At 54.3% G+C, this 26,201-nt stretch overlaps 1 protein-coding gene across 6 annotated transcripts in view; it reads left to right on the forward strand.

Moving 5' to 3' along the window:
• The window catches only part of Gtf2i (general transcription factor IIi), a 49,220-nt gene that overhangs the window by 7,010 nt on the left and 16,009 nt on the right, over window positions 1–26,201 (forward strand). Inside the window, exons 2-12 of one of the 6 annotated variants that reach the window (XM_090324142.1) lie at window positions 4,857–4,960; window positions 6,720–6,858; window positions 8,572–8,706; window positions 10,392–10,575; window positions 10,711–10,739; window positions 13,788–13,842; window positions 14,136–14,179; window positions 17,852–17,929; window positions 19,881–19,940; window positions 21,277–21,333; window positions 22,105–22,167. In XM_090324142.1, the coding sequence (XP_090180268.1) occupies window positions 4,862–4,960; window positions 6,720–6,858; window positions 8,572–8,706; window positions 10,392–10,575; window positions 10,711–10,739; window positions 13,788–13,842; window positions 14,136–14,179; window positions 17,852–17,929; window positions 19,881–19,940; window positions 21,277–21,333; window positions 22,105–22,167 (943 nt within the window). In that variant the 5' untranslated portion in view covers window positions 4,857–4,861. Of the gene's footprint in view, window positions 1–4,856; window positions 4,961–6,719; window positions 6,859–8,571; window positions 8,707–10,391; window positions 10,576–10,710; window positions 10,740–13,787; window positions 13,843–14,135; window positions 14,180–17,851; window positions 17,930–19,880; window positions 19,941–21,276; window positions 21,339–22,104; window positions 22,168–26,201 lie in introns of those variants that run through there. The other 5 variants (XM_090324144.1, XM_090324143.1, XM_090324148.1 and 2 more) reach the window with 5 other exon arrangements.

Here is a 26,201-nt window from a genome sequence, read left to right on the forward strand (position 1 = left end):
AATTAAAGCCATACAGGCAGATGAAAATCTTACTGGAATTAATTATTGGCTTGTTTTGAGCTGGAGCAGATCAGAGGAGCAAGGACACAGATAAACCTAATCCCTGAAATGGATCTCCACCCGATACATGAGAAGATTTCAAAGCATGGCAGGAGTCTGTTTTCAAAGATAAAAGGCACTGTATCTATTAAACAATGGCTTCTAGAATAAAAGATGGAAATTGAGACAGCAATGGGTCAATTAAGTCTATCTTTGAAACTCACAGAGGAATAGTAAAATCAGAGCAGGGAATTGAAAAATGACCACAGAAAGTTGCTCCTGGAATAAGGGGAATAAGGGCGCTATGATGTTGCCCTCAGCCACAGTGCCACTCTCTGCAGCCCTCACTCACTCAGCTTCAACTGCCGCCTGAGTTGCCACGTGGAGTATTCTAGAAACATAGTTCGGGGATTATGTTTTGCATTAGTGGCAGCCCTGAGTGCCTGCTGTCCCAGGTGGGACAGGGCCCTCCCCGTGTGAGCGCACACGAGAACCCCCTTATCAGATAGACTTTTGGGGTACAGTCTTGCGTTCAAGTTACTCCCGAAATGCCCCCAAACTCAAGAATGATGATGTTGGCAAGTTGGAGATGGTGAAGAGAAGCCAGAAAGGCGAGAGTTCTCAATTTGCTGAGGGCGCTAAGATGTACAGCAAGAATGAGTCTTTTATTGGTGAGGTCATGAAAAAGGAGAAATAAATTCACGCTAGCTTTGCTGTGGCTCCTGGCTGTGACGCCAAGGTCGCAGCTGCGCAGACACGGGGCCTGGTGCTGAGCTGACGGAGAGGGCTTTAGCTGTGTGTGGCACACATGGACAGCAGATGTGTTATGAATGTCAGTGCTATGCCAGAAAGCCTGAGGAAAGGATGGGAAATCCCAGAGGCACCCGTGGGGCCGGGCTGCCCCCCGGAAGCTGCTGCCCCGTGCTCAGCTGCAGGACAGAGGCTGGTCAGAGAAAGGATGCCAGCCATAGGCAGGGCTGGGCTGTGAGGAGAGTGGACACGAGTCTGGGCACTGTCCATGAGTACTTACGGTGCCCGCCCAGGGGCTGCTTCCCTGTCATCTTTGCACAGAGCATTGGTGTAACTGCAGCTTCACTATTTCAAACTTCTTCCCCCGTCTGGCGAGTAAGTGCCAGGTGCAGTGGGGCACACCTGTAATCCTAGCTCCTCGGGAGACAGGCAGAGGACCGGGGTTGGAAGTGGTCCCTGGCAGAAAGTCTGTGATACTCTTAAGGAGCCACCAAAAACCAGACGCGGAGCTGCGGCTCAAGGGGTAGACCGCTAATCTTGAGCCACATGCTGAGTTCAAGCCCCCAGAGCAGGTGCACGCACAGTGGGTTTGTGTTAGAACACATTTCCTCCTGGGGCAAGGGCCACTCCTGGTGTGAGGCTGCCTCCTCGCTTGTCCAGGTGTGGATTGGATTGCTCTTCCCGGGCAGGAAGGCGCCCCTGGCGGCCACCTCAAGTCTGCCTGGGGAAAGGAAAGCCTTCAGTCCAGTCCAGAGCCTGCCATGGCCCAGGGGGAGGGAAGGCTGTTGTTTTGTGTTTTGGATCTAGCTGTCCACAGCAGAGTGCAGTCTGGATCCTTAATTAAAGGAAGCAATCAAAACTTGGTTAACGTCTCTGTCTCTGTGAGCTCGTGCCCCGCTGCTGCATCCCCTGGAGAAGGGAGGGCGCTGGTAGAGCTGGAGGTGTGAAGCCGCTACTCACTGCAGACCACCCACAAGCCTTTGAAATTCTAAAGTGTTGGTGGAAACTCAAGAAGCCACCACCATTCCCAGCGAGGAATGAGGGATGCGGGCAGGAAGCAGAGGGCCACGTGCTGGCCAGGTTCCCCCAGCACAAAAGCACCCTAGCCATGCCGTGTGTGCTGGCCCATGTGGACAGCTCAGGCAGCTGTGTCCACCCCGTGCCTACCCAAGCTCTGGGATCCGAGAGAAGATGGCCTGCCTGCCCGTGGTCAGCAAGGGGCCCTGGCACCCCCAGAGGCTGCCCCATTGGACTTCAGATCCCAGCCAAAGAAATCCCATGGGACTGGGCCCTGGACCTGGGCAAGGGCCGCCAGAGGCCATAGAGCTCCATTCCGCTCTCCACGGCTGCAGAGGCATAGCTTGCAAGTGTGTAGGAAGTGGACCATGACACAGGCTAGAGTGGCAAGAGCATGGAGGTCAGGGCTCAGGGCGGCTCTGGGCGTGTGGAGGGAGCAGAGCTGAGTTTCCACGGAAGGAGACCCTGACCAGGGCTGAGGAGGCGGGTACAGCAAGCCTGGAAGCGGGGACTCCTCAGGGTGCACCCGGCACAGAGAAGCCAGGAGGTGGTGCAGCAGCCTGGCGGTGCTGGCGAGAGAGCCCAGGTTTGTCACCAGGAGGAATGATTGGGGGTGGTTGAGGCAGAGCCCCCCCCGAGGTGCGCGAAGCCCACGGCAGTGTCGTGAAGTAAGTGTGCTTCCACACTGTGTCGTGGAGGGCATGCTGCGTTCAGACACGCACAGAAATGGCCACGGCCAGGGACCCGTGGTCCACGCCTGTCATCCTCGCCACTCGGGAGGCTGCGGCTGAGGACTGTGGGTCAGCTCCAGTTAACCACCAAAGAGCCGGAAATGGCCTTGTGGCTCAAGTGGTAGGTGGAGTGCTAGGCTTGAGTGGAAAAGCTCAGGGACAGCATCCAGGTCCTGAGTTCAAATCCCCAGATTCTCCCCTCCCCCTGAAGTGGAAGTAGGGGTGACCTTGGGTGTTTTGGGGTTTAACTCGCAGCGTTGAGGTTGCTAGGTGGGTTCTCTACTGCTTAGGCCTTGCGCCCCTCCGCACATTGTTGCTTGAGTGAGAAAAGCGGTTGCCCAGTTAGGTGGACTGGAGGCGTTGCCCAGGGTTGCACCCGCTCTCCAGCGTGCCGGCACTGTCCTCGCAGCAGCCATCACTGCCCCGTCACTGCCGTTCCCTGGGAGCGCTGGCAGAGGCCAGGGTTACCTCCTGTTGGGTGCGGGGTTGAAGACGCAGGGGCTCTGAGCCTGCCGCCTGTGTCTGCACGCTGCTCGGGGCCTCGTGGATGAGGGCATTCGCCTGTGGGTGTGAGGGGCTGCTGCCGCCGAGGGCTCCCCGGGCTCTGGGTTCCCACGAGGGGTCTGGAGGGCTGGTGCCTGAGGACCAGCCACGGGGACCCGTCCCCTCCTCCCGCCTCCATCCTTTGTGGGAACAGGGCTTGCCCACTCATGAAGCTGAGACGTGCTGAGGCGCCCCCGTGCATTCCTTGGGCCAATCCCCCCCGCCCCGCCCCAGCTTCTGTGTTCTGAGGAGTGTGTGGTAACAGGAGGGACTGGTCAGGTCCTGGAGCGGGCGTCCTCCACTCCCTGAGACTGAAGGATGCACCATGCTCGTGGGTGCCTGGGGCGCAGCAGGCCCAGCCCGGTGGGGCGCCCCGTGGGACAGGCTGACAGGCAAGTGGGTGGGTCGTTCCCTCCCCCCTCAGGTTCATGGTGTTCAGCTGGGAAGTCACATTGGGCAGGAAGATGGTTCTAGCGTCCTCCTGTGCCTCTACAAGTGGCTGCGTGACCTTGAGAAACCACAGCACGTGTACAATGAGAACAAGCCTCCTATTTTTCTTGCTGAGACATTAGAGCCAAGTTGAGATTATGGGGTAACGTCTGTGCTCTCAGTGCCTGGAGGCTGGGGGGCCATGATTCCTGGTGGAAATGGGGGAGAGCTCTTCTCAACAGAAGATGCCCATCTGATCACCACAGACCTGCCTGGGTAGAAGGCAGGACCCTGCCTCGGGGAGCAGGGCTGGGGACGTGGTTCCTATGCTGCCTGCCTAGCAAGTGGACGCCAGGATGGGGTTAGATGCCATAAGCTTTCAGAAACAAGGAGGGCATAGTCCAGCAGTCTGGCTGTATGTCTGCAGGTATGGGGCGAAGTGTCACCTGGTTTTCCATCTTTCTTTTTGTTTTTGCCAGTCCGGGCTTGAGCTCAGGGTCTGAGCACTGTTCTTGGACTTTCTCTCTCAAGGCTAGAGCTCTACCACTTGGGCCTCAGCACCACTTCCAGCTCAGAATCGAACCAACTTCTTGGTGCATGTTAGGCAAGCACTCTACCTACCACTAGGCCACACTCCCGGCCTCACCTGGCTCTTCTTACAGACATCACGTGTGTCACGCTGGATACCTGGGTGTGCACGTCCAGTGTGTGGTTAGCCCACTTGGTGGATGGCAAGCAGGACGGTGGTCTTGGGCAGTGAGGAGAGGTGCACGGCGTGTTAGCCAGTTGTTTGTGCAGTCGGGCCTGCCAGTGTTCCCCGGCTCGTGTGAAGGGGTGCTCCAGTGCACAGAGCTTCAGTATACTTTCCCCCTGCTCCTGGGGCTCAACTTTCCACATACCCGTCCGTCGTACGCTCAGTGGATCGTGGGGCTTGAACGCTGGGCCTGGGTGTGGTCAGTGAGCTCTTCAGCTCACGGCTGGTGCTCTACCACGTGAGCCACGGCACCAGGCCCTGAGGCCAAACAAGCCCCAGTGTTGGCAAAACCAAAACCAAACCCCCAAAGTACTCTCTTGTCAGATAGCAGAGTGGCGGCTGCCCCAAACTGCAGCCTCACCACCTTGGCCTGTGTCAGTGCCCGCGGAACCCCAGGGCTGGTCCCTTTTCCCTGGCTGGGCGCCCCTAGGTTTAGTCGTGATGGATGCTGAGCTAGTCTGAGCAGAACAGCAGCAGGTGGACAGTTGGGGGCATTTCACAGTGTTCTCTCTGTGAGGAAGCTGAATTCCGCTGTGTGCTGGTGTCCGGGCCCTGGGGCTGTGCCACTCATGTCCTTGTTGCCTCTCGCCCAGGGACCATGGCCCAAGTGGCGATGTCCTCACTGCCGGTTGAAGATGAGGAGTCCTCGGAGAGTCGGATGGTGGTGACGTTTCTCATGTCTGCACTGGAGTCCATGGTGAGGTGGCTTCTGTCCCAGGCTCATGCGGGCGGGCTGGGGCTGGCGGTATGGGATACCATGAGGCCTTGGACAAAGTTGATTTTTTTTAATTTTATTTTTTTATTACCGAGCTAATGTATAGAGAGGTTAGAGTTACATTCACCAGATAGTAGGTGCATTACTTCTCACACATGGATGCCCCTTCTTATGTTTTTGTCCCCATAAAGTTGACTGGTTTTTGTAAAATGATGATGAATGTTTGTACACCTGTGTATTCTCTGAATTGAACCCAGGGCCTCGTGCGTGCCATGCAAGGGCTCTACCATTCAACACACCTCTGGCCTCAGTATTTTACTTTGAGACAGGGCTGTCTGCCTTGGGCACCCTCCTGCCTCAGGCCCCCAAGTCGCTTGGTTTGTTTTTTAGTTGTGATGAGGATAGATTTTTTTTTTTTCCCAGTTGTGGGGCTTGAATTCTGGGCCTGAGTGCTGTCCCTGAGCTCTTCAGCTCAAGGCTACTGCCCTGCCCTTGAGACACAGCATCACTCCTGGTTTTCTAGTGGCTAATTAGAGATAAGATTCTCAACAGACTTTATTTAGTGCCCGGGCTGGCTTTGAACCTTTATCCTCAGATTTCAGCCTTCTAAGTAGCTAGGATTACAGGAATGAGCCACCCTGCCCAGCAGCTTTTTCTTATAAGGCTGTACTCTTTTATTTGAACTACAGCTCCACTTCTAGAGTTTTGGTGGTTAGTTGGAGCTAAGATAGTTGGGCTGGATTTGAACCATGATCCTCAGATCTCAGCTTCATGACTAGATTTTTACAGGCCTGAGCCACCAATGCCCAGCTTCCTTTAGTTTTTAAGAATACTGAATTTCAGGGTCGGGAGTGTGGCCTAGCGGTAGAGTGCTTGCATGAAGATCAGGGTTCAATTCCTAAGTACCACATACACAGAAAAAAGCCGGAAGTGGTGCTGAGGCTCCAGTGGTAGAGCTCTAGCCTTGAGAAAGTCCAAGGACAGTGCTCAGGCCTGAGCTCAAGACCAGAACTGGCAAAAACAAACAAATAAAAAAAAAATCTAAAAAAAAAAAAAGTACTGAATTTCAGCTCACGCCTGTAATCCTGCTACTCAGGAAGCTGAGATCTGAGGATCAAGGAGGTTCAAAGCCAGCCTGGGCACAAAAGGACCTGAGATTCTTATCTCCAATGAACCTCAAGAAAATGGGAAGTGGGGCTTGGCTCAAGGGTAGGACGGTAGCCTTGAGCTGAAGAGCTCAGTACAATTCCCAGGCCCAGTGTTCATGACCCATCCAAAAAAAAGAAAGTCCATGGGATTCGTATTGTCCATTAACCACCCCAAAAAGCTGTAAACGGACCTGTGGCTTTCGTGGTAGAACACTAGCCTGGAGCAAAAAAGCTCAGAGCTCGTGCCCCCAGGCGCTGGATTCAAGTCTCGGCACTGGGCTTCCTCAGGGGAGGCTCCTGGGTGCCGTCCACTGTTCCTGTGAGGGACTAGGATGGCAGAGCTGGCACACACCCCTCTCAGCCCTCCCTGGGTGCTTGGCCCGTGAGTACTCTTCCCTGCACGCTGCCCGCCGCCCAGCGTAGCACGTCTGCTTCCTGGCCTCTTGGAGTACCAGGGCTTTCTGCTGTCGTGTTTACCAGTCGGTTTCTCCTGTTTAAAATCTGGCCCAGAGGCAGTGGGGCTGTGCCTTGCTGCGTGCTTTCACTGGGGTGTTTGCGCTCTCCACACGTGACGGCCTGCTGTCTGCTTGCAGTGTAAGGAGCTGGCCAAGTCCAAGGCGGAAGTGGCCTGCATGGCTGTGTACGAGACTGACGTGTTCGTGGTGGGTACAGAGAGGGGACGTGCCTTCGTCAATGCCAGGAAGGACTTCCAGAAGGACTTTGTAAAATACTGTAAGTAATGGGTCTTTTTCTTTCCTATTCTATAAATCTAAACCTAAGGATTTGTAAGTAAGAAATGCCATTTCTGGGCCGGGAGTGTAGCCTAGCATGCACGAAGACCTGGGTTCAATTCCTCCGTACCACATACACAGAAAAGCTGGAAGTGGTGCTGAGGCTCAAGTGGTAGAGCTTCAGCCTTGAGAAAGCCCAAGGACAGTGCTCAGGCCCCGAGCTCAAGACCCAGGACTGGCAGAAAAATAAAAATAAAAAAATAAAGAATAATGTCAGTTACAAATGTTCATCAGAGAAGGTCATGACCAAATACCTCAAGATTTGCAAAGTTTTTTTTTTTTTATTGTAATTAGTAAAAGGGTTACATGATATTTGCCAGATAGAAGGTGCATTAATTCACATACATTGATACCCTTTCACATGTTTTGGTACCCGTTTCCCTCCCCCCCACACCCCCCACCCGTCTTGGTTTTCCCCCCTTCCCTATCAAATTTCAAATATCCAAATACAAATAAATTCAATATATCAGATAACAAAGTGAGATACTATACCAATATGAGATAACCAAGGGACAGCAGAGGAGATGAGAGACAACATAGTACATTAAGGACAACAATCATTCATTATATGGCTTTTGTTTCACTATCCTGGAGGTCCTTTCAATTAGCTTCACATTATATGTCCTTATGTATCTCTTGCTCTATTGTAAGAGATTTGCAAAGTTTAATATAATAACCTCTGAATCAGACAGAAGTGAGAACCTTAAAGTTGACCAGGGCAGCTGGACACTGGTAGTTTACAGACCTAGCTACTCAGGAGGCTGAGACCGGAGGCTGAAGGGTCTGAAGCTGGTCAGCAAGTTCATGAGACCTCTTACCTGTAATTAACCACCAAAACGTTAGTCAGGGGCTGGGGGTCCATCCACACCCCCCCTCCACAGGAAGGAAAGAAGAAAAGCAGCCATCTGCCTGCTTGCATACCTTACCCTGCACGTCACCATTAGCTCGTGTTTTTGTTTTTTTCCCTGTCCTGGGGTTTGAACTCAGGGCCTGAGCACTGTCCTTGGGATTTCTCAAGACTAGAGCTCTACCACTTGAGCCTCAGCACCACTTCCAGCTTTTTCTATGTATATATGGTACTGGGGAATCATTGTGCATCCCCGCCCCTGACAAGTTATTATTGTTATTCTTTTTTTCCTGCTAGTAATCCAGTGTGTTTTAGTTATAGTGACATTTACTTCAGAGTTGGGTGGCAATCATTTATGTCCTTAAGGATTTTTTTTTTTTGATCAGTCATGGGACTTGAACTCTGGGCCTGGGCTCTGTTCCTAAGCTCTTCAGCTCAAGGCTACCACCCTACCCCTTGAGCCACAGCACAACTTCTGGTTTTCTGGTGGTTAATTGGATAGAAGAGTCTCATGGGCTTTGTGCCTGGGTTGGCTTTGAACCATGATTATCAGATCTCAGCCTCCCGAGTAGCTAGGATTACAGGCAGGAGCCACCATGCCCCGCTGTCCTTAAGGATTTTATCATATAAGTTGTCCCTTATGCCTTCTCCTGTGTTTGTCACACACGGACAGTGTGCTCCAGTCAGCCCCATCACTCTCCCTCCTTCGCGTCTTGTCACAAAGCATGGATGCTACTAAACAGAACAAAACCTCTTGCCGAAAGACGGGTGCGAAGATTGAGCCTTTTCCTGGTCATCTCTTCCCAGGTGTCGAGGAGGAGGAGAAGGCAGCCGAGATGCACAAGATGAAGGGCTCTGCCCAGGGAAGCCGGATGAGCGTGGGTGCTGTGGAAGTGGAGACTCTCAGGAAAACAGTTGAGGACTATTTCTGCTTTTGCTATGGTAAAAGATCGTTGTGTGCCGCATTTTTTGCATGTCGCTTGGTCCTCGCAGTCCCGTGATGCCTTGCCTTCACCGTGCTGGCTGCCAGCCCCTCCCTGCCATTAGACTGGTGCCCTGCAGAGCCACCTGAGGGTCTGCCTGGCACCTGTCAGAACTGTCAAATGCAGAATGTGTTGAACGTCAAGTCAGGATGTGCCATCTTACCCAGGCCGGGCTGGGGCAGGCCATCCTTGGCCTTACTCTCCTGAATGTGTTGGGATTGCAGGTGGACTCCACTCTCCTGGTTAAAGGTGAACTGTCATAAATGTAGACGAGCTGGAGGTGTAGCTCAGTTGTGTGCAAGGCCGTGGGTTGATTTTCAGTATTGGAAAAAAGTTACAGGCAAAATGTGTAATACATTGCTTGCCTTTCTGCCCCCCCCTCCCTCCCTCCCTCCCCCTTTCTCCCTCCTTTTCTCCCTCTCTCCCTCCCCAAGCCTGGGGCTTGAACTCAGGGCCTGAGCACTTGGGCTTTCCCAAGGCTAGAGCTCTATCACTGGAGCCACAGCACCACTTTGTTTTTTTTCTCTGTATGTGATACAGAGAAATCAAACCTGGGTCTTTGTGGATGCTAGGCGAGCACTCTACCACTAGGCCGAATTCCCAGCCCCTCTTTTCTCTTACGCTTGCTCAAGCTAGTACTCATCACTTGAGCCAAATTCCCATGTTGTTGAAAACATCTAAGTTTGCTCAAGCTATTTTTTTCTCCCTTTACCTTCTGTCTTGTGTCTTGTTAGAAATTGTGTGTGTGTGTGTGTGTGTGTGTGTGTGTGTGTGTGTGTGTGTGTTTCTAGGGCTAGGGTTCTCAGCTTGGTGTCCCTGAGCTTTTTTTTCTCAAGGCTAGAGCTTTGCATTTGAACCACGAGTCAAGTTTTGGCTTTTTGGTGGTTAGAGATAAGACTCGAGGGGCCGGGAGTTTGGCCTAGTGGTAGAGTGCTTGCCTAGCATGCACGAAGACCCAGGTTCAATTCCTCGGTACCACATACATAGAAAACGCCGGAAGTGGTGCTGAAGCTCAAGTGGTAGAGCTCTAGCCTTGAGAAAGTCCAAGGACAGTGCTCAGGCCCTGAGCTCAAGCCCCAGGGCTGGCAAGGAAAAAAAAATTAGTAAGAAATATATTCTCTAACCAATTTATATAACTAACCCCTCTAATACATCACTTTTATAACAACAATTTAAAAAAAAACAAACTTAAAGCAACATTCTACCTCAGTAATACTCTGCTGCCCCCCCTCAAAAAAAAAAAAAAAAGAGACGCAAGGACTTTTCCTGCCTGGGCTGGCTTTGAACCATGATCCTCAGATCTCAGCCTGCGGAGTAGTTATGATGACAGGCGTGAGCCACATGCTTGGCTTTGCTTGCTTGTTTTCTTCAAGTTTTAACATTGATTTATTGTGGTATAAATGGGTTAGGATTGGGAGAAGTGGGAAAGAGAAACTTCCTGCTCCATGCAAGACGAGGGGATGCAAGGCGCCCTTTTCCTGTGGGTGGGATGGATTTGCTGTTGGCTGTGTCGTATCTGCAGTTGTAGCTCACGTGGCCTTGGAGTGGCATGAACTTGAGCCCAGGTTCAGAGGACATGTGGGGAGGGCGGTGTGTGCCATTTGACGTGCTGAGTGTGACGGTGCCCGTCTCCTCTTTCATCAGGGAAAGCGTTGGGCAAGTCCACCGTGGTTCCCGTCCCCTACGAGAAGATGCTGCGGGACCAGTCTGCTGTGGTGGTGCAGGGGCTCCCGGAGGGGGTGGCCTTCCAGCACCCCGAGAACTACGACCTCGCCACCCTCAAGTGGATTTTGGAGAACAAAGCAGGGATCTCCTTCATCATTAAGAGGTGGGGTGTGCTCCAGGGCTCTGCCCAGACACCAGGCAGCTTTAAAGAGTCTTAACGAGGCGTCGGTATTACTGAGGCGTTGAAGCTGTTCTCTGCATTCATACATGCTGTTTTGTTTGTTTTCTTATAATGCAGACCTTTCCTAGAGCCGAAGAAACACCTAGGTGAGTGTGTCCATGCATGCGGGTTTTGTTTCCTGAGAGCCCCGTCCCTCCGTACTGCAGGACTCCAAGGACTCTCTGGTTTCTTGAGCTCTGGCAGAACCAAGACTTTATTTTTTTTGGGGGGGGGGGCGGGGTGTCAGTCCTGGAGCTAAAATCAGGGTCTGTTTCTGAGTAGTTTATTGGAGGTAAAATCTCAAGGACTCTCTTTGCCTGGGCTTTGAACCATGATCCTCAGATGTCAGCCTCCTGAGTAGCTAGGATTAGAGGCATGAGCCACTGATGCCCAGGGCTGGGAATGTGGCTTAGTGGTAGAGTGCTTGCCTAGTATGCAGGAAGCCTGGAGGTTGATTCTTCAGTACCACATACACAGAAAAAATTGGAAGTGGCATTGTGGCTCAAGTGGCAGAGCACCAGCTTTGAGCAAAAAGTGTCCAAGAACAGTGCCCAGGCTCTGAGTTCAAGCCCCAGGACTGGGGAAAAAAAAAGAACCTATGTTAACTGCACAAATCTCTGCGTCTCAGGAAACGTTAGGGTCTACAAAGCGGAGCTGGGGGTGTGGCAGCAGGGCAGCAGGGCTGCAGTGCCGCACAGACGTGACCGCTCAGGCTGCCCTCCAACTCTGAGTCCGCCGCGGGGGTTACGCTGGGCACCTGGGCTCGGTTTCTTGTGAGATGATTGGCAAGTGCTCTCTCTAATTCCATGATCCACCCTTTTTTTTTTTTTTAACTTGTCTTGAGTTTGACCAAAACAGATTTTGTCCTTTGGCCCTTTGTGCTTTGGTGTCCGTTCCATAAAGGGTCACCTGGCCCTGGAGTGGAGAGCACTCTTGTTGCTTGCCTGTAGCACTGGTTTGATTCTTGGCAAACCGATCCCCAGCATTGTAAAACTCACAGTCTGTAAGTCTCACAGCTTTAGCTCTTCTGTCTGGATCTAGGCTTTCTTCTTGGGCCTCCCTTGCTGGGATGGTACCCTGTCTCATGCATGTCAGGCCGCCCAGGTCGCTGAGCCTGCCCAGGCCGGCAGTCCACAGTGGGTCTGACGCAAGGCTGACATGCTGTCCCCGTGCCAGAGCTGACGTCATTTCTGTCTCCAAACCAAGGCTCCCCTGTTTTGTGACCGGCTGGACGTCGTTTAGATTGGTGTTCTTTGCCATTGGCATTTGATCTTTGAGGCATGGAAGGGACCTGACTTACTTGGTTGTGGGTGAATGCCCACCCCTGCTGGACCTGCTGGGGACTCCCAGCCCCAGGCTGTGTATGCGGTCTGTATGAGGAGGTCCTCATGGCTGTCCCATGGCTTCTGCTGACCTTCTACGTTCATTTGCTGTTTCCAGATTGGTCTATAAATGAGTCCCGTCATGTGGACCCTTGTTCTTGTGACATGTATTCATGTGTCATGGAAGGATAGTTCATTGTTTCCCTTACTGAATGGTACTCTGGTCCACATTGGTGTGTAGTAGTCTACTTTTTTATTTTTTTTTTGAAGTGGGACTTGAACTCTGGGCCTGTGTGCTGCCCCTGAGCTCTTCAGCACAAGGCTACCGCCCTGACCCTGGAGCCACAGCCCTACTTCCACTGTTCTGGTGATTAATGGGAGATAAGAGTCTCACAGACTCTAGTGCCTGGGCTGGCTTTGAACTGTGATCCTCAGACCTCAGCCTCCCGAGTAGCTAGGCATGAGCCACCACAGCTGGCTGTACTGTTTTGTTTTTAGAGACAGGGTCTCATTTGCTGTGTCACCTAGGCAGGCAGTCCTTGAACTCACAGTGGTTTTGTTTTTTGGGTGCTGTCCCTGTGCTCCTCAGCACTGTCACTACAATCTTTTTGTTTTTTTAATCTCAGAGCCTGAGCTTTCCTCAAGGCTAGAGCTCTAACACTTGAGCCACAGCACCATTTCTGGCTTCACTGTGTATGTAGTACCAAGGAATTGAACGCTGGTCTTCGTGCATGCTAGGCAAGCACTCTACCACTAGGCCAAAATCCCGGCCCCCTCACGATCTTTTTTTAGACTTGCAGTTGCTAGGATTCTAGGTGTCTGCAACCTCACTCCACCCCATAGGTGACAGACATTGCATAATTTACTCACACATCTTGTGCTAGGATTTGAAGGGTGTTTTGAATATTACATTTAAGGACTGGTGACCTGTTAGGTTACAGGTTTATTTTTCTTTTTTTCAGTGCCAGTGGATAGAACCCAGGTCCTTGTATATGCCCCATGGATTTTCTTATTTGTTTAATTAGCTAGTTCTAGGACTTGAACTCAAGGTATTACACGCTTATTTTTTGTGTGGGGGGAGGTGGTGTTGGTCCTGGCGCTTGAACTCAGGGCTGGGACATTTTCCCTGGGCTTCTTTTGCTCAAGGCTGGTTCTCTTCCACTGGAGCCAGAGCTCCACTTGCAGCATTTTTGGATGGTTGATTGTTGATAAGTCTCATGGACTTTTCTGCCAGGGCTGAACCATAATCCTCAGATGTCAACCTCCTGCAATTCCAGGCGTGAGCCCCCGGCGCCCAGTGACCTGGTACCTTGGATAGCTTTTTGTCATGGCCTCATTCTACCACTGAGCCTCCAGACCCGCTCATTGCTGGCTAATTGGAGAAGAGGTCTTGTATAGCCCAAGCTGGTCTGGCATTCCTGATTCTCCTTCCTTAGCACCTGGCATAAAATACATCATTTTAAAGTATACAGTTCAGTGGGGTTTTTTCTTGTTTGTTATTTCTTAGAGCATTTAGTTTAAAACTGACTTTGTGTGGGTTCTTTAGTACAGAGGAGTTGCCATTCAACAGATTTATGAATGCAGGAATCTTGACCATGTGAGCTTTTCTTCCCCCTCCTCTTTAGCTCAGTGTTTTTAGCGTATTTACCGGATGTGTGGCCATTACCTTCCTCCTCACAAGACCCCCATATCTTGCCAGTTCTGCCCCGGAGTCAGATTTGGCTCTGCGTGGTGGCTGGCTCACCGGCCTGGCGCCTTGCTGCACTGCAGTTTCTCATGACATGTTAGTCGGCTTTGAAGGGCTGAAGCTTTGTTCTTCGTGTTTGTGTGCAGGTGGTCGTGTGATGGTACCAGATGGCGAAAGGTCGATTCTGTCTCCTGGAGGCAGGTAAGCAAGGCGGGGCTGTGGTTGCAGGGCTAGGGCGGTACTCTGCCAGTGTGGCGGCGGCGGCGGCCTCGTCGTCATCGTTGTCGGGGGCCTGGTACAAACCCACTTTGCCTTGTTTGGGATGGGGTCGTGTGGCCTGGCCTCCGCCCACCTCTTGGTGCTGGCGTGGCAGGAGTGCACTCTGGCACCTGTCCTTTGGCTGACTGGTGTGCTGCAGTGTTGGCTAGGTTTGCCCTCAAGCTGTGTGACTGACCTCACATGGCCGAGCCTGACCAGCTTCCTCCTTCTTCCAGCTGTGGCCCCATCAAGGTGAAAACGGAGCCCGCTGAAGACTCCGGTAGGTGTTGCGCGGAGCGGTGTGTGCTCCCCGTCGGCTGGGTCTCACTCGGTGCCACCAGCCACCACGTGGCGTTGCTCGTGGGGTGCCATCCACTGTCCCGGGCGCTGCGGTGAAGCGTGCTTCCAGTGCGTGTGTGCACGGACGCCCCACCCTCAGCCCACCTCGCCCTCTCTCTGCACGCCAGCCTTCTACTGTGGAGGAAGCTTTGGCGTGGATGCCCTTTTAGGCTGTTCCTCTTTTTTTTGTTTTGTAGCATAAATTTCCCGTTTCAAAAAAAAAAAAAATTCCCCTGTTTCAGGGGCACCCACTAGCTTGAGTTCAGATTTATGTGTGGAGTGAGGTTTGAACTCGGGCTCGCTGGGGTGCTCGGCTGCTTGCTTCCCCTTCAGAGGAGACGTGGCCCGTGGGCAGTGCACAGCGCAAGGAGGCCCTGGCCTCCGGGCGGAGGAGCGTGCTGCCCCTGGTGGCCGCCGCCCAGAACTGCGGCCAGCGGAGGCCAGCTGCTCACTGCTGGCTCTGGCCACCCCTGCCCAGCTCTGCCTAGTAATTGTTTTTATTGTTCTGTTGGTCATAGGGCTAAAAATCAGGTCCTGGGCACTGTCGTGAGCTGGCTGACACCCGTTGAGCCCAGTTCTGCTGTCATGTTTCTAGAGGTTCATGGGAGATAGAGTCTCATGGACGCTCCTGCCCCGGGCTGGTTCTGAATGGTGATCCTCGGATCTCGGCCTCCTTGTCTTGGTGGGAGAGCCAGAGTCATTAGCGTCTTGGTCTAGGGTCAGGGTTGTCCTTCTGCTTCCTGTGTCTGGTTGGAATGATGACATGTGGCTCTACCATGCCCACCTTTGCCTAATGGTTTTTTTTTGTTGTTGTTGTTGTTATTGTTTTGTTTTTTTTTAAATATATTTTTTAATTGTAATTAATAGAAGAGTTACATGACATTTGCCAGATAAATGGTGCCTTAATTACCACACATTGATACCCTTTCACATGTCATGGTCCCCATTTCCCTTCCCCCCTCCCCCACCCCTCATCTTGTTTTCCCCCATTCCCTATCCAATTTCAGATGACCAAATACAATTTGCCTAATGGTTTTGTTTATTTGTTTTGTTTTGTGAGTTGTGGGGCTTGAACTCGGGCCTGAGCAGAGGACAAACTTGCCCCTAAGCTCTTCAGCTCAAGGCTACAGCCCTCCCTTTGAGCTGTAGCCCACTTCCCATTTTCTTAGGGTTAATTGGAGACAATAGTCTCACAGCATTTAGTTCCCCGGGCTGGCTTTGAACCTTGATCCTCAGATCTCAGCTTCCTGAGTAGCTAGGATGACAGGTGTGGGCCACGGCACCAATGGTTTTTTTGTGGTTTTTGTTTTTGTTTTTGGTGGTGGGGAGGTGTGACGTTGAGTGGCTCGTAGGCCTTGCCTTCTAAGTAGGGAGGGTGTTAGGCCAGGACTGGAGTCTTCAGGCAGGGAAGGCCTGGGCTGCAGCTCTGGTAGCGTGGGGCACCCCACCGTGGGCTCTGTGAGGGTGCTGAGGACAGTCCTGGCACTTGGCCTCCTGGCCTAGCCGCCCAGAGCTGCGCAAGAGCAGCAGGGCTGTGGGCGGAGGGCGGACCTTGTGCTTCCTTCTCGTCCCCTCGGCAGCTTTGCTTCCCACCCTTCCTGTACTGCCTCCCGCCAGGCATGCTGGGCTCTTGGACCTCTGTCTGCCTCAGCCTCCCTGGTGCTGGGACTGCAGGCGTGCGTGGCCTGTCCACTCATCAGGGGGGAGGCATGCTGGCCCCTGTTGGCAAGAAAGAGGCGTTGCGGCTGTGTGTGCACTGTGGTGGGATGTACGTGTGTGTGTGGGGCTGTGTGTGCACTGTGGTGGAATGTACGTGTGTGGGGGGGGCTGTGTGTACACTGTGGTGGAATGTGCGTGCGTGTGTGGGGCTGTGTGTGCACTGTGGTGGAATGTACGCGTGTGTGTGCGCGTGGCTATGTGTGCACTGTGGTGGAATGTACGCGTGTGTGGGGCTGTGTGTGCACTGTGGTGGAATGTACGCGTGTGTGGGGCTGTGTGTGCACTGTGGTGGGATGTACGCGCGTGTGCGTGGCTATGTGTGCACTGTGGTGGAATGTACGCGTGTGTGGGGCTGTGTGTGCACTGTGGTGGAATGTACGCGTGTGTGGGGCTGTGTGTGCACTGGTGGAATGTACGCGCGTGTGCGTGGCTATGTGTGCACTGTGGTGGAATGTACGTGTGTGTGTGGGGCTGTGTGTGCACTGTGGTGGGATGTACGCGTGTGCGTGGCTATGTGTGCACTGTGGTGGAATGTACGTGTGTGTGCGTGGCTATCTGTGCACTGTGGTGGGATGTACGCGCGTGTGCGTGGCTATGTGTGCACTGTGGTGGAATGTACACGTGTGTGGGGCTGTGTGTGCACTGTGGTGGGATGTACGCGCGTGTGTGGGGCTGTGTGTGCACTGTGGTGGAATGTACGCGCGTGTGCGTGGCTATGTGTGCACTGTGGTGGAATGTACGTGTGTGTGTGGGGCTGTGTGTGCACTGTGGTGGGATGTACGCGTGTGCGTGGCTATGTGTGCACTGTGGTGGAATGTACGTGTGTGTGCGTGGCTATGTGTGCACTGTGGTGGGATGTACGCGCGTGTGGGGGGCTGTGTGTGCACTGTGGTGGGATGTACGCGTGTGTGGGGCTGTGTGTGCACTGTGGTGGGATGTACGCGCGTGTGGGGCTGTGTGTGCACTGTGGTGGAATGTACGCGTGTGTGGGGCTGTGTGTGCACTGTGGTGGGATGTACGCGCGTGTGGGGCTGTGTGTGCACTGTGGTGGAATGTATGCGCGTGTGTGGGGCTGTGTGTGCACTGTGGTGGAATGTACGCGCGTGTGGGGCTGTGTGTGCACTGTGGTGGAATGTACACGTGTGTGGGGCTGTGTGTGCACTGTGGTGGGATGTACGCGTGTGTGGGGCTGTGTGTGCACTGGTGGAATGTACACGTGTGTGGGGCTGTGTGTGCACTGTGGTGGGATGTACGCGTGTGTGGGGCTGTGTGTGCACTGTGGTGGGATGTACACGTGTGTGGGGCTGTGTGTGCACTGTGGTGGGATGTACGTGTGTGTGCGTGGCTGTGTGTGCACTGTGGTGGAATGTACGTGTGTGTGCGTGGCTATGTGTGCACTGTGGTGGAATGTATGTGTGTGTGGGGGGCTATGTGTGCACTGTGGTGGAATGTACGCGTGTGTGGGGCTGTGTGTGCACTGTGGTGGGATGTACGCGCGTGTGGGGCTGTGTGTGCACTGTGGTGGAATGTATGCGCGTGTGTGGGGCTGTGTGTGCACTGTGGTGGAATGTACGCGCGTGTGGGGCTGTGTGTGCACTGTGGTGGAATGTACACGTGTGTGGGGCTGTGTGTGCACTGTGGTGGGATGTACGCGTGTGTGGGGCTGTGTGTGCACTGTGGTGGAATGTACACGTGTGTGGGGCTGTGTGTGCACTGTGGTGGGATGTACGCGTGTGTGGGGCTGTGTGTGCACTGTGGTGGGATGTACGCGTGTGTGGGGCTGTGTGTGCACTGTGGTGGGATGTACGCGCGTGTGTGGGGCTGTGCTGGCTCGTGCTTGGCCGGTGTCCACCCCGGCGCTCCTCGGCTAAGGGCAGGTTTCCCTCTTCACCAGGCATCTCCCTGGAGATGGCCGCCGTGACAGTGAAGGAGGAGTCTGAAGACCCCGACTATTACCAGTACAACCTGCAAGGTAAGTGGCCGCCAGTGTGCTGGGCTGGGGACGCGCCAGTGAAGAAAAGGCGTGGTCCACGTGAGACTCAGGCCGCCTGCCCCTGTCCCGTGACAGGTGCGTGACCCCAGTGATGAGGGCAAGGCCGAGCTTCTCTGCCCAGTGCCCGGGCGTGCAGGGCCCCGTCCCCTCCCCGTACACAATGACCGTGTGGATGCCTGTCACCAAGTCCCGTCCTCATGCGCCATCGTCAGGGTCCATCGTGTCCCTGTGTCGTCCCCTCCTTTGTCATCTCCTCTTCCATTTCCTGGGCATGCTGGCATGGAGCGGGCCCATGGAGCAGGGTGGCTGTTTTGGAGGCAGGGTCCCCGCCGTGGTGGAGCCTTGCTGGGCTGCCCATCTGTCTGTCTGTCTGCTAGTGGCCACTTGTTCTGAGTTAGGTTTGAGCTAGGTGCCAGCGGTCAGGGGCGACCAGACATTGTGTGAGATTTGCATGGCCCGGTTCCTTCTTGTCCATGGAGGGGACGCCTGGTGATGCACTGACGGAGACATGGGTGTTGGAGGCAGCATGTGCAGGAGTCCTGGGGGTACTGGGTGTCCTGGCCGGCCTGGGTGAGCCTGGGCCAAGCCACCACACTGGTTCTTCTGTGTGCACCCCCCTGCCATGTGTTTGCCTTGTAGATTTCCTTTCTTTCTTTAAAAGGTCCTCAAGTAAGCGTGTGCTGGCTTGTGAGTATGTAGATTGGTATCTTCACGTGTAGTAGTGGGCTTTACTAGCGTCCTCGCCCATGTGGCATTAGAGACTGCATGGCAGAGCGTGGAGGATTCGGAGGATTCTGCAGTTGACCAGGTCTGGTGGCACATGCCTGAGGTGTGCCCACTTCTCATGAGGCAGAGATCGGCAAACGTGGGCCAGCTGACCGCAGCAGGAGCCCTCTCTCCAAAGTAGCGGTGTGACTGGTGCACTTACTGTGTAGAGGTTTCTAGAATGCTTTGCAAAAGTGTAATATAGGGCTTAGGGTGTGGCCCAAAAGGTGGAGCAGCTGTCTCACAAATACAAGGCCCAGTGCCAGTTCTGGGCTTGAACTCAGGCCTGTCCCAGAACTTCTTTTTGCTCAAGGCTAGTGCTCTGCCACTTGAGCCACAGCACCACTTCTGGCTTTTTCTGTGTACGTGATAACCAAGGAATCGAACCCAGGGCTTTGTGCATATGAGGTGAGCACTCTACCCCTAGGCCCCACTCCTGGCCCAGTGAACTTGTTTAAAACTGCCTACTTCTGGTAGCTTGCCCAGGGTACCGAATGTTACTGTTTTGTGTGCACACTTCCCACCTTCCCAAAATACTGTGCAGGAATGTGGATGACTGCACATGTCTTCAGATCCCAGGACCAGTGCCTGCGAGACTGAGGCCAGGAAGAGCAGGGTTCAAGGCCAACTCAGCCAAGAGTGAGAGCACCGACCTGGCCACCTGGCCATGTGGGGAGAAAAACCCCTGCCAAAAAGATCTCATTAGACAAAACACCCCAAAGCCAGCAGGGCTCAGTGAGATTGTGCTCGTGCCTGCCTGGCGAGCTGGAGGACCCGAGTCTATACCCTCCTTCACGGGAGCCATGCTCCTTTCTCCGCGGTGGTGTGCCTGCTGGCACGTGGTATTGGTGATGCTGGTGCGGGCCGCAAGGCAGGAGAGCCATGTAAAGTGTGCCTGGGGCGGGGCCGGGCCCAGTTGCTGGGTTTGTGCCGGCTGAGGTGGCCACGGTGGGTCCCGTGGCTTCTGTCTTGGTGTGGTAAGCGGTAGATGGGAGCCGCTCGTGGGCTGCAGACACCCCTGCCCCCCCCTCCTCCGCCTCCCTGTCTGTCCCTCCACCTCATCCTGAGTCGTCATCGTCGTCCAGGCCATCCTTCATCCACACACGGAAGCTCGCGGGGGAGCCCGGGGCGTCCCTCTTGAAGCCTTTGTCTTTGTATCCCAAAGCAGGCCCCTCCGAGACGGCCGAGGTGGACGAGAAGCTCCCCCTTGCCAAGCCTCTGCCAGGTAGACGTCGCCGCCCGCCCGCCCCCGTGGCGGCCTCTGTGTCCCGCGTGTGTAACTGCGCTCACTTTTCCAAATGGAAAAGGAAGACATGGATTGGCTTTTCTCTTTTTTAAAAAAAGACCACAAATGACCTTTACAAGTAAACTTTTCAAACCAGTTTCCCTTTTGTGACTGCAGCGGTGAGTGGAGGCGTTTGGGCGCAGGCACGTGCGGAGGGGCAGGGGCCGAGGCGGCAGCAGGCGCAGGCTGTGGTGCTGCAGGGCACGGGGCGCTTGCCGAGCCCAGAGCCACACACTGGCGTCCTTGGCATGTTGCTACAGTTTTTCCAAACCCGGTGGTCTTAGGCTGCCACTTGTGAACTTGGTTCTGTAAGCACACAAAGGCGGCTTTCTTTAACTTCTCCTTTGCACTGTGCCCATGCCTTACCTGTCCCATTCAGTAGATAAATCAGAGAGGAAGGGTGTCGTGGTGCTCACTTCCTTGAAACCCCCCCACACACCCCAACCCCATTTTCCCTCTGTCTTCCGCTTCCCATCCGCATTCTTACAGCCCCAAATCAGAAAGGAAGGCCCAGGTCAAGGGTAGAGGGCCTGCGTGAGGGCCCAGCCTGCTCCCACCAGCCTGGGCGCCCACCACTGAGGCCTTCCTCAGCCTGGACACGCTTCTGAAGCCGCCATCAGCAGCTCTGACAGCTTAGTCCCTTACCCATCATGCTTGCTAGAGGGAGATGTGCTTTGTTTATCAGAAGGGAGAGAGGGAGGCAGGCAGGCATGGAGGAGGGGGCAGGATGGATTTGTGGCCTTCTCATGAGTATAGGGTTCTCAGGACATTGTGCCTCTCCTCCTCCTCTTCCTCCTCCTCCTCTTCCTCCTCCTCCTCTTCCTCCTCCTCCTCTTCCTCCTCCTCCTCCTCCTCCTTCTTCCTCCTCCGCTTCCTCCTTCTTCCTCCTCCTCCTCCTCCTCCTTCCTCCGGGAACTTGTCCTTCTGTCCCAGGAGGCAGAGCCTGCTGCGCCCTGTGGCCCCTGCCTGGTATTAGGGGCGGGCACAGTGGATTCCTCACATTAAATGCCCATCGGGCTTGGGGCAGGGAGAGCTCGGGGCAGCCCACCACGTGGAGTCTGTGCCTACGCCTCCAGCGCTGTCCACAGGGCTTGTTCTCTATACCTGCAGCAGCTTGAGAAGTAGAACAGTTGATACTTTTTATTTGAATTTACCACTAGAGGTGACAGGGCCGCGTGGTGTGTACTGAACCTCGGCTGCACCGCTGTCCCGCTTCCCTCTGCCATACGCGGAAGCCAGTCACTGGTTGAGCGTGTGCTGTTTGTTTTCTTTCCAGGCAGCCACCATTCCTCCGAGGGCACCGAGGGAGCGGAGGTGGAAGCGCCTGCAGAAGGTTAGGATTTGCGAGTGCTGGGCAGGGCCCAGGGCTACTGAGGGCCTTGAGGGGCCAGACGCCAGCCAGGAAGGAACGGTGCTTAGGCCTAAGGGAGGGAGTTTTCCAGCTCCCTGGTAGATTCGGGGTTCAGCCCGGCCCCCATTACTGAGCAGTTTACGTAGTCACACAGCAGGTGGACCTTTCTCTGGGGTCAAGCCTGCTTTGTTTCAGATTTGCCAAGCTGAGCCTCCCTCGGCCTTTCTGCTACAAAAAGGGAGTCTGTTCTGGAAGGTTCTGTTCTTGTGTTTACTGTTTCAGTTCAGGGATTTGCCCTGGAGTTGGGGCTTCCTGTCCAGGAACCCCACCTGGCTGCTCCCCTTGCTGGCCAGGAAGCTGGTGGTGGCTCGGCTGGAGAGCCTTGTCTGGGCAGCCGTGCTCTGCTCTTCCTCCCTTCACTAATAACTCAGCCTGTGCCATGACAGCTGAGCTTCACGCACTCTCCTCTGCCAGCCAGCACAGGGTTGGGTGTGGTCGTGGTGACACTGCCCCCGCCCTCTGCAGGCTCCCTCCCGAGCGTGCCACACTTGTCAGCCACTCTCCAGCTGCTCTGTCCTGGGCTATCCCTGCTTACAGCGAAAGCACTAGAAGAGTTTTCAGGTGCATACGAAGTAACTTCAGATCTCAGTTGCATTTTATTGCAGGATGCTTTTGGAGAACCAAGTTAGCACTGTTGGAACATACGGAAATGCTTAATAATGAATGTCATCCTAGAATTTTATTTTTTTCAAGATTCTACTCAACATGTCCCTTCAGAAACAAGTGAGGACCCTGAAGTCGAGGTGACTATTGAAGGTCAGTTATCTGACAGCCTGGACTCCAGAGGTGAATTCACACTGCATTTGCATCTCACCATCCATCAGCCCTGGGCCCCGTCCCTGGCTAGGCCCTGCCTTCTGCAGTGGAGACCGAGCAGACTCAGTAGACACACCTGGTGTGTGGGGCCAGAGCGGGGCCAGAGCCCCTCGCCCGTTGCTGGGAAAGCAAGCTGCCCCTGAAGTGCTCCTTGGAGTTAAATATATCGTTCATTCATGCTCCAAAACGATGACTCACAGGTTTCATCTCAAAGTGGTTGTCAGCCAGGGTAGCTTGGGGCCAGTCGCTGCTGAGGAGGTGAGTGGGGACGGCTGCCCGCCCTCGCCTGCTGTGCTGTGTGGCCCTTACTCGGGCGGCGGCGGCAGGCTCCTTGCTGGTCTCGCAGCAGCCCCGGACCCCGGCATCCTCACAGGAACTCCCTGCATTAGACACAGACCCTCGCACCCCTCAGCCCCTCCCAGGAGCTTCACGCATTAGACACAGAAAAACCCTCGCACCCCTCAGCCCCCAGTCACGGCACACGGGCTGCAGACCCTTTCCTGAGAGCTGCGCAGCTTGTCTTGGTGTGGGGCTTGGTGTGCAGTCTGTCCCCGCTCCCCGAGGCCTGCCCCCAGCCCTCCGTAGCATCTGTCTCTGGATGTCTCCCCTCACCGCTTCCAGAGGAGACGATTGGTACTCCACATTTTGGGCTTCATGTGTTAGTCTCCATTTCTTTTGTCATTGTCATGGATTTTGTTTTCCTAAGGGCTGTGTTGGCGTTGTTTGTGGCCTATTATTTGCTAGCAAATTGAACTTTTGTTACTTTAAGACTTTTGAGAAGAGAGTGTTGTAAGAATGCAAGCAAAAGTAACTTGCAGGACTTACCCTTTTCGGGAAGAGAGAAACGCTAGGTGTCTGGGCTGGGTGTGTGGTGCGGGCCTGAGGCCTCCAGCTAGAGGCCTGCCTGGGCCACAGAGCAGGGTCCTGTTTCCAGTGAACGAAAGGGATGGAAAGGAATGAAAACTGGGGAAGGGGTCAGGAGCGTGGCCTGGTGGTAGAGTGCTTGCCTAGCTTGCATGAAGTCCTGGGTTTGATTCCTTGGTACTACATAGACAGAAAGAGCCGAAAGCGGTGCTGTGGCTCAAGTGGTAGAGCTCTAGCCTTGAGAAAGTCCAAGGACAGTGCTCAGGCCCTGAGCTCAAGCCCAGGACTGGAAAAAAAAAAAAAGACTTGGGAGGCCTTGGCTAATGACCCTGATGACCCTGAAGACTTAGTGAGTCCCCAGTTTTGCAGAGAGAACAAAGGACTGATGAGAAGGTGTTGATGTAGCCCAGGCTGGTCCCGGGCCGCTCTTGAGGCTTTTGAAGAGACTCATGGTTTCTTTCTCAGAAGGGGTCCTGAGTCCCGTGGGACACTGCGGGGGGGGGGGGGGGAGTGCGTGTGTGCTGCTGCAGTGGCTTCTTCCCGGGAGGTTGCTGCACACTCTCCACTCATAGAAAAGGGAATCTGGGAGTGGGTTTCGGAGGAGCACAGGTGTGTGAGGACAGGTAGGAAGGCTCCAAGAATGAGGTTCCTGAGAGGGGGCCTGGAGAGGGCCCTGGCACCAGGGTGGGTCAGAACGGGCACGCTTCCGTCTTCCTCCATGCTCCCGGGGTTGATGGAGGAGCGGGCAGGCAGGCTCGGGTCTCAGGCCCCTGCGCTCCCTTCGATCTGCCTCGCAGTCACCAGTGCCATCCAGAGACCCACCTTTGCTGCCCGAGGGCCACGTGCGGCTCCCAGAGGTGCTTCCCGTAGCTCGGTTGTGTGCCAGGGGCCGGGCAGAGCCACACTAGCGTCGTGGACGTCATAGCGGCGTGGAGGGTGTCTCCTGTCCCCCCTCACAGGACTTTGCTTACTGATTCTACAGCTTCCCTGGTAGTGGTGAGGTGTAGATAAGTGGTTCTGCGCATGTCTCCAGAGCTCACAGTCCTCCCGCCTCCGCTGAGGCCTCGGTGTGGAGACTCTGCGTGTGCTCCTCACGCACACCCAGTCATGCACACGTGCTCACCTGACCGCTTGGAGGACATTGTGTGTCCGCCTCCACACCGTGGTTGCAGTGACTGGTGTGATGGATGACTGTCTGGTGATGACATGCTTATTAAGACCTGGGCACGGGCCAGCTGCTTGTATGACCAGGAGCCGGGGGCAGGCGGCCGCCCTCAGCCAGCGGTGCCGCTGCCCCAGGGCCCCAGGAGGGCGTGTACCCACGGCATGTGCTGTGGCCGCTAGCCGTAGCCCCTGCTGGCTCTGGGGCCATTGGAGATGAGGCCTCCGCCCAGCTGCTTCCTGTGGGCTAGACAGTGCCGTCTCTGCGGTGGCATCGTTAGTGCAGCTGTGCCACTTTTGCCCTGGACACCTCAGGCTGGTGTCCACAGCCTGGCTTGTCGTCTTCTGATGCAGCTGATGCCTATGAATTTCACAGGAGCTGGAATAGATCCCTAAGTAGCCAGTGACTTAGGCTGTTCACCCCTTGGACCTGTGTCAATGCTCTGAACACTGTGCCTGGCTCTCACTCCTCACCCCTCTGTAAAGCCTTCTTCAGATTGCGTTGCAGCAGTACCGGTTTGGGTCTGGAGGTGGCTCAGTGGTGGCCACATCACATGGATGGACAGAGCATGTGTGCGGTAGGGAGCAGGCTGGGCTGGGACGCTGTGCGCTTGTCTTTTGGGAGGCACGCCAGTTGCCTGGCTTTCGGGAGGAGAGAGGGCTGCTTTCCCAGGCATGGGCTGCCTTCTCTTTGGACAGTTGGCATATCCACGGAATAGTTCAGCCAGGTTTTGCCTGTTCAAATAGTTTCAGCCAGATGTGGGTGGCTCAGGTCTGTCATCAGGTTCAAAGATTCTTCTACCTACCTTCCAAAATGCAGGAGCTAGAGCTGCGTCTAAGTGGTAGAACACCAGCCTTCTGTGTGGCCCTGAGTTCAAGCCCCAGTACAGCACCAAAAAATAAAAAATGAAATGAAAAAAACCTGTTGTCTGGGTGGAATTTGTGAGGCCAGGCCCTCAGGTGTAGGCGGTGCCTGAGTGGCCCTTGGGACGTCCCCTGGCCTTCAGGGGACCTGGGCCCACCTCAGAGACAGCATGCGCTCCTGTTCTGCGAAACCATTTCCCCCCAATAAAGAGTGAGTAGCGAAAAGAACAGAAGTGGCGCTGTAGCTAAAGTGGTAGAGTGCAAACCTAGAGCTGAAGAGCTCAGGGACAGTGCCCAGTCTCTGAGTTCAAGCCCCATGACTGACAAAAAAGGAAATAGAGAGAAGAACTGGAATCTAGCTATGTCCACAGCTGTTGTGACGTTTAATCCCATATGATCCACATGACTTGAGACACCGAAGGACTAGCAAACGGGCTAAGTTTTAATAGGATATGTAATGTTTTATCACAGATAATCAAACTGCCTTTGTTTCATTGTCATCACAAGAAAGTACTGACAGCTATGTGGCATTCGTCTGTGCTGTTTCATGGGCAGGAGCTTGGAGCCCAGGGCCCATCTTGCCGGATGTTTGGGCCTCGTCCCTGGCTTTGTGTTTGGATCTGTTTCTTAGAGAGGTTCTAACGTTTTGTAGTTTTGTGGGATTGTTGTTTTACAGATTGTCTGTATTTATTTGCATTGACTAGGTTGCTTTTGTAGGATACATTGATACTGCGTCATGGTGTTCCTGAGTAAGTGTGACTGGTCTGGACACTGAAGAGCGACAGCTTTGGGTGTCCTCTGTGACTGCAGTTTGAGGGCACAGTCTTTGGAGAGGCACTGCAGGCCTAGGGGCAGGGCTCACGGCCATGTCTCATCTTTGCCTGGCAGAGCCGGTGCCCATCTGCCCATAGAGGAGTGGCTCCAGTGCCAGAGGCCCCTGGGGGCCCAGCCTCTGGTACACATGCATCTGCTTTGCACATAATGTGACCCTGTGTCTTTTGTCCTACAGAATCTGTAGTGTTCAGTGTACTTGGAAAAGTAGACAGCGGTGTGTGCCTGCGATCCTGGCACTCGGGGAGGCGGCA

Source organism: Megascapheus bottae, chromosome 34 (assembly GCF_031878675.1).
Source record: "Megascapheus bottae isolate mThoBot1 chromosome 34, mThoBot2.hap1, whole genome shotgun sequence".
NCBI lineage: Eukaryota > Metazoa > Chordata > Mammalia > Rodentia > Geomyidae > Megascapheus > Megascapheus bottae.